This window comes from Penaeus vannamei, chromosome 4 (genome assembly GCF_042767895.1).
Source record: "Penaeus vannamei isolate JL-2024 chromosome 4, ASM4276789v1, whole genome shotgun sequence".
Lineage (NCBI taxonomy): Eukaryota > Metazoa > Arthropoda > Malacostraca > Decapoda > Penaeidae > Penaeus > Penaeus vannamei.
The window spans coordinates 15,348,035-15,355,534 of NC_091552.1; the positions used below are offsets into that span (position 1 = coordinate 15,348,035).

At 48.6% G+C, this 7,500-nt stretch overlaps 1 protein-coding gene across 28 annotated transcripts in view; it reads left to right on the forward strand.

The window, feature by feature from the left end:
* Positions 1-7,500, forward strand: part of LOC113820726 (very low-density lipoprotein receptor) — a 779,919-nt gene that overhangs the window by 762,900 nt on the left and 9,519 nt on the right. For all 28 annotated transcript variants that reach the window (XM_070120753.1, XM_070120740.1, XM_070120733.1 and 25 more), the window contains one exon: positions 6,634-6,770. In XM_070120753.1, the coding sequence (XP_069976854.1) occupies positions 6,634-6,770 (137 nt within the window). The remainder of the gene's footprint in view (positions 1-6,633; positions 6,771-7,500) is intronic.

The window sequence follows — 7,500 nt, forward strand, 5'->3', positions numbered from 1 at the left end:
TCTCTCGTTCTCCTTTTCCCCATTCCCTCTCTCTCCTTCTCCTCCCTCCCACTCCCCTTCCTTCTCTTACCCTCCCTCTCTCTCTCTCTCTCTCTCTCTCTCTCTCTCTCTCTCTCTTTCTCTTTCTCTTTCTCTCTCTCTCTTTCTCTCTCTCTCTCTCTCTCTCTCTCTCTCTCTCTCAATACTCCCCTTTTTCTCCCCCTCTTCCCTCTCATTCCCCTTCCTTCTCTTACCCTCCCTCTATCTCTTTCCCCTCCTTCCCCCTCCTTCCCCCTCTCACTCCTTCTTCTCCTTCTCCTCTTTCTCCTCCTTCTCCTCCTTCTCCCCGTGTGCAACGTTACTGTGTTGCACGTGCGGCCTTCCAGCGGAGGCGCAACTCGACCTCCGACAAGGAAGTCTTCGGCCGACGTCTGCTGGCGGCCGGATGGGGTTGCTCGCGTCTTCTGTTTCCTCTCTTCTCTCTCTTGTCTTGGCTTTCTTGTCTTTTCTTCACGTGTCTTCTCGTCTCTTCTCTTCTCTTCTCTTGTCTTCTCTTGTCTACTCTTCTCTACTCTTGTCTACTCTGCTCTTCTCTTCCTCTCTCGCTCTCTCTCTTCTCTTTCTCTCTCCCTCTCTCTCTTCTCTTCCTCTCTCTCTCTCTCTCTTCTACTTCCTCTCTCTCTCTCTCTCTCTCTCTCTCTCTCTCTCTCTCTCTCTCTCTCTCTCCCTCTCTCTCTCTCTCTCTCTCTCTCTCTCTCTCTCTCTCTCTCTCAGCTTTGTTGTAGAATTACGTTCTTTTAGTTTTCTTAATTATTTGTATCTCTGCAAATTTGTCACTTCGCCAGTCTATTACCCTGTTTATCAATTTACCCATCCACCTCTTTTATTTCTCACCAAACATCCACCCAACCACACATTTCTTTTCCATCCATCCATTTCGCTAACGCAGTCCTCTCAACATCGACAAACAAACAAAAATGCATATTACTTAAAGAAATATTCCCGCTTAGTAAGAAAAGAAAAGAAAAAAAAACAAAGCAGTAAAAAGGAAATCACATTGGACGAAAGGGAATCCTCACGCGCGCACACACACATGCACGCACGCACGGGACTGACGTAAGAAGCTGGGGCGACTGCGCATCATGCTGACCAACCTACACGTGCCCCAGCATCGCTCCAGCTGTTGCCAAATGGGGTGGTGGGGGGAGGGGGATAGAGGGAAAGGGGGACTAGGGAGGGGTTGGAGGAGAGGGAGGGGTGATGAGGGAGAGGAGGAGGGGAGGAGTTGGCAGAGGATGAGGGAGGTGGGTGGGGAAGAGGGAGGAGAAGGGGGTTAAGAGCAGGAAGGGGAGTGGGGAGGAGGGAGGAGGGGGGTTAGCAGCAGGGATGAACGGTGGTTGTCGTGTGGAGGGTAGGAGGGTGGTGGGGAGGGGGGGGGGAGGTAGTTGAAGGTGGGAAGCTGTCGGTTTATGCTGGTATTGGGGCGGTGGGGGTGGAGTGAGGGGGGGGGGATGCTCGTTGTACCTGCGGCGCATGTAATGGGGTTGGTTGAGTAAGCACGAGCGGCAGGAAAAGAGAGACCGATTTATAAACAAGTTGACAGATTGGGAGATAAGTATAAGTAAAGAGAGAGATTGGTAACGTTGGAAAACAAACAAACAATAAACAAGAGATTGAGACAGACGCAGACGGAGGAAGAGAGAGTAAAATAGTCAGATTGTCCAGTCATCCTTGTCTGGCAACACTGCGCTGGAATCACCTTTACGGAAGGAGGGGGCGGAGGAGGGAGGAGTGGTTAGAAGTGCATGTGAATAAAGGGATGAAGGATTTTCTAATTTTAGAATCATACAGGGAGTGGGGGAGGGAAAGGGATAGAGGGAGTAGACGAGGTAACTACTGGGACCCCATTTACCTTTCTCTCTCTCTCTCTCTCTCTCTCTCTCTCTCTCTCTCTCTCTCTCTCTCTCTCTCTCTCTCTCTCTCTCTCTCTCTCTCTCTCTCTCTCTCTTTCTCTCTCTCTCTCTCTCTCTCTCTCTCTCTCTCTCTCTCTCTCTCTCTCTCTCTCTCTCTCTCTCTCTCTCTCTCTCTCTCTCTCTGTCTCTCTCTCTCTCTCTCTCTCTCTCTCTCTCTCTCTCTCTCTCTCTCTCTCTCTCTCTCTCTCTCTCTCTCTCTCTCTCTCTCTCTCTCTCTCTCTCCCTCTTTCTCTCCGTCTCTCTCCCTCCATCTCTCTCCCTCCATCTCTCTCCCTCCATCTCTCTCCCTCCATCTCTCTCCCTCCATCTCTCTCCCTCCATCTCTCTCCCTCCATCTCTCTCCCTCCATCTCTCTCCCTCCATCTCTCTCCCTCCATCTCACTCCCTCTCCATCTCCCTCCCTCACTCCCTCTCCATCTCCATCTCCCTCCCGCACTCCCCCCTCTCCCTCCCCCTCCCTCTCGAACTCGGGAAAGAAATTCCCGCGGTATTACAAGTGTTTCATCATAAATTTATGAAGATTCCTACGAGTGGGCGAGTGGACGGGGCGAGTAAAGCGAGCGGGCGGTCTCGTTAAGCGGAAGAGTGGGGCTGGAAGACCGTAGGAGTAGGAGTAGCGGCCGGGCGGGCAAGACACTTCCGGGAGTTGACTCACGCGGCGGCCGGGGCTGTTCCCCGATGGAGGGTGGAGGTGGAGGAGGAGGGGAGAAGGATGGAGGTGGAGAAGGGTGGAGGTGGAGGAGGAGGGGAAGAAAAGAGTGGAGTTAGTGGGGGAGGAGAAGGGGGGAGTTAGGGAGAGGGGGAGAAATGGTGGAGGTGGAGGGAGAGGGGAGAAAGGTGGAATTGGAGTTGGAGAGGGGAAAAGGGGTGGAGTTGGGGAGGGACAGAGGCGGAGAGTATTGTAGGGAGGGACAGGTAAATTTAGGAAGAGGAGGAGGAGCAGAAGACGACAGGTAGACAGACGGAGGGAGGGAGGGAGGAGGAGGGAGGAGGAGGGAGAAAGGAGGGAGGGAGAGGAGGGAGGGAGGAGAAGGGAGGGAGGGAGGGAGGGAGGGAGGAGGAGGGAGGAGGAGGGAGGGAGGGAGGGAGAGAGAGAGAGAGAGAGAGAGAGAGAGAGAGAGAGAGAGAGAGAGAGAGAGAGAGAGAGAGAGAGAGAGAGAGAGAGAGAGAGAGAGAAATAAACATTTTCAATAAAACGAAAGAGTTAGGAAGAAGTACAACCGAGCTAAAAGTACACAATGTTATCGTGTAACGGAGTTGAAGGTGGGGAGAGGGGGGGGGGTACCCTGGAGGTGGGGTAAGGGTCGGGATATGAGAGAGGGGGGTACCCTGGAGGGGAGGGGTAAGGGTAGGGACATGAGAGACGGGGAGGGGGGTGAGCTCAGGGCCGAGTGAGCTGACGGTGAGCTCGCACGCGCGCAAAAAAAAAAAAAAAAAAAAAAAAAAAAAGCTTCAGAGAGGACAGCGCTCTCTCCGACTGCGTGTGACAAGGGAATACGTGGCTAAATTTATTACTGTATTTTTTATTCCGTTTTTTACCCACATGAGAGCGTAATTCGATGAATTTATTATGGCATCGGTTGCAACACTGCTTGTTCATGCTCTCTCTCTCTCTCTCTCTCTCTCTCTCTCTGTCTCTCTGTCTCTCTGTGTCTCTGTCTATCTCTCTCTCTCTCTCTCTCTCTCTCTCTCTCTCTCTCACTCACTCACTCACTCACTCACTCACTCACTCACTCACTCACTCACTCACTCCCTTCCTCCTTCCCTCTCTCACTCCTTTCTGTCCCTCCTTCCTTTTTATTAGTCTTTCTTCCTCTTCCCTCCCTATTAGCATGCATTATAGCCCTCGCATGAGCCCTCCGTGCCAAGCAATACAAAGAACCCTCTACCTTGAAAACAAACGTGACGGAGACCTTATTGTGATGGGGAGGAAAATACGAAGCAAAAGGCGAAGAAACTTGATGAATTAGGGCCAAGAAAGTAGGTAACGACAAGCGAAAGGAGAGCAATTCGTTGAGTCAGTGAGAAGGGCAGAGTTAATGAGGATGTGGATACGATTTGGCGATGTAGGGCGGAGATTCGTATGGGATAGACCTTGTTGTTGATTCGTCGACTTGTTTGTTGATTGTCGTTATCAGATTCGTTGACTTTTTTTGTTGATTGTCGTTATCAGATTCGTTGACTTGTTTGTTGATTGTCGTTATCAGATTCGTTGACTTGTTTGTTGATTGTCGTTATCAGATTCGTTGACTTGTTTGTTGATTGTCGTTATCAGATTCGTCGACTTGTTTGTTGATTGTCGTTATCAGATTCGTTGACTTGTTTGTTGATTGTCGTTATCAGATTCGTTGACTTGTTTGTTGATTGTCGTTATCAGATTCGTTGACTTGTTTGTTGATTGTCGTTATCAGATTCGTTGACTTGTTTGTTGATTGTCGTTATCAGATTCGTTGACTTGTTTGTATTCTTTGTTGATTGACGTTATCATCTGGGGATTTATGGCGCTGCTCTCGTTATGTGTGTGTTTTGTCTGTGCCTCTGAAGTTGTTTGTGTATTGTGTCTGCGTGTTAGTGTCTGTTTCTATGTGCGTGAACGTCGTTGTGTCTGTCATCTGTTTAGTTTTTGTCTTGTATGTGTCTGTATCTGTATCTGCCGGCCTCTATCTTGACATGTCTGTCTTGTATGTCTGTCTACGTGTGGTGATTCCAACTTTATGCGCCTCCCCCTCTCCGGGCGCCGGCCATTCATACAAATACACGATGATAAATCGCCAATGAGTGCCCTAACTTGCCACGTACTCTCCCACGGCTATTTTATCCTGGCGTTATCGGACTCTTATCGGTGGTGTTATCAGTCGTTCTCTTGTCTTAATGGCAGGTTTGTCGCCGCCCGTTTTGTCAACACTTTTGTCGGTTGCTCCGGAACTTTTTCTTTTTATTTATTTATTTATTATTATTTTTTTTTTTGGGGGGGGGAGGTGGGCTAGGGATCTCTCTCTGTCTATGGGTCTTGGTTTTATGTCTGTTTTTTTATTATTTCAGTTTTGTTCCTTCGCCTCCATCTTTTTTCTTCTTCTGTCCTACTCTCCTTACTCTTCTACTCTCTCTTCCTCTCCTTACTCTTCTCCCCTCTCCTCTTCCTCTTTTCTACTCCCTCCACCCATTCCTTCCCTCCCATTCCTTCCCCCCTTCCCCCTCCTCTTCCATTCACCTTCTCCCACAGTGTATATACTTAGTACCCTGCGTGTGTGTCCATATGTCAGTTTGCTCAAGGCTTCTTGGCAGGCTCAGAGGGGAGGGTGTCGGAGGGAGGGGGGGGGGGGTTAGGAGTAGGAAGAGGTGGTGGTGGGGTGTTGGGAGGGTGTCGGGGGTAGGGGGGGGTTAGGAGAAGGAAGAGGTGGTGGTGGGATGGTGGGTGGGTGTCGAGGGCCGGGGGAGGGGGTTAGGAGGAGGTGACGGTGGGGTGTTGGGAGGGTGTCGGGGGGTGGGGGGGGGGGTCTAGGAGGAGGAAGAGGTGGTGGTGTTGGAGGAGGAGGGTATGAAGAAGGTAATTATGGAAGGGGAATAGGGATAAAAAGGAAAGGACGATGATGGTAATAATGATAACGAGGAGGTGGAGGAGGTGAAAAAGAGAATACATAGAGAGGGGAGGAGAGAAGGATAGATAGGGGGGGTAAGGTGAAGGGAGGGGGCAGCTGTGGCGCTTTCAAGTATTCTCTGGCAGCCTCCCGAGCTGACCATGCTAGGTGCCAAAGGAGGGGGGGGGGAGGGGGAGAAGGTGGGGAGGGGGTTGTTTACATTGAGTGCACTTCGTTGTTTTTGTAATTCCGTATTTCCTTCTAAGTGTTCAGTCCCTATTTATGTAATTTGTGTGTTTGTATATATTCGATTTTCTTCTATGTGAACGGAAATGTATTTTATTTAAAGAATATTGCGAATATTGCGTGTTCTTCTGTCCTTATTTTTTTTCTCTCTCTCTCTGTTTCACTCCTTGCGAAAATGGCTTCACTTTGACCTTCAGGGAAAAGTTTTTGGCTTCGAGACACGTGGAAGGAAGGGAAGGTGCATGACGCGCATGGAGGTTGCGCTCATGAGGCAGACCAATTTTTTTTTCTTTTTCTATTAAGTACTTAAGCTGGCAGTATGTTAGCCTATGTTGGTCATCTCAGTTCTTGACGAGTTCTTCGTTTTGAATTTTTAAATGGGTATCTATCTTTCCTTTATATATATTATATATATACATATTGAGAGAGAGAGAGAGAGAGAGAGAGAGAGAGAGAGAGAGAGAGAGAGAGAGAGAGACAGAGAGAGAGAGAGAGAGAGAGAGAGAGAGAGAGAGAGAGAGAGAGAGAGATACAAACATAAATATACACGTCATATGTATAAATGCATATCCGATGATCTAAACTCATAAAAAATAAGGCGACCCAAGCTTGCATAATGGATAAATCGAGCTTGCATTATGCTTGTGCATTACTGGCATCACAATAGCTTCTCGACAGACATTTTCGTCATGATCTTTATTATTGTTTTATATATTACCTCGGTTATCATAATCATAGATATTACTATCATGTCTGTGATCATTGATATCATCAGTATCCTCATCAATAATAGGGATAATAGCAACCGAAGCAGCCATAATGACACCGTCACTAACTCGCTCTCCCTTGCCTTTCAGACGAGATCCGCAGCACCCTGGCCCCGGCGATAGTGGACTTCACCCCGAAGAAGGACCTCCCGTCGGAGAACGAGAGCGGCAACGTCGCCGTCGCCGCCATCTTGGCCGCCATCGGCGTCCTCTGCGTGGCTTCGGCGGTGAGTCGGCCGGAGACGAGGAGGGGATGACCGCGAAGGGCGGGTTCATTTCGGGATTATTGGGTTCATCTGGGGACTCACTGAGGTTCATTTGAAGATTTATTAGGGCTCTTCCGGCTTTATGGAGAGGGATCTCCATGGTTCGTTTCTGCAGGTTATGGGCAATTTCTGGGACTTTTAATTTGGGGGAGATTTGGATTCTACGTAGGGTGACCTATTAATTTTTCAAGAGGGGTGTATCGCTATCATAATTGCACAGTTGTTGAGGATTGATTTGAAGTGAGTTTCCCGGCGCGAACAAGCAAAGGCAGTTGATCCAAATGAAGACTTCTGATCAAAAGCTTGGCGCGATTTGATGTCTCTGGCGCAGTTGATTTAATTACTGCTTTTTATGCTTGATGACATACGCTCCAGTATCAAAGGCATGTGTGTGCTTGTGCTTGTGCTTGTGTATGTGTGTGGGAGTGAATGAGAGTGAGAGTGCCTGTGGCACTGTGTCTTGTCACTGTCTATATACAGTATGAAACGGCCACAATGAAATGATTTTTAAAGGCTGTGCAGATCTGTCGTCTCCATTTATTGTCTTTTTTTTATGAAAATCCTGCTCATCAAGCTTTTTTTTGTCTACTTGGTATATCAGTTGATGAATTTATTGGCTCTGTTATAGATTGAAAACAGACAGGCAGACAGATAGAGAGAGAGGATATTCTTACCAACAATATAATGATTT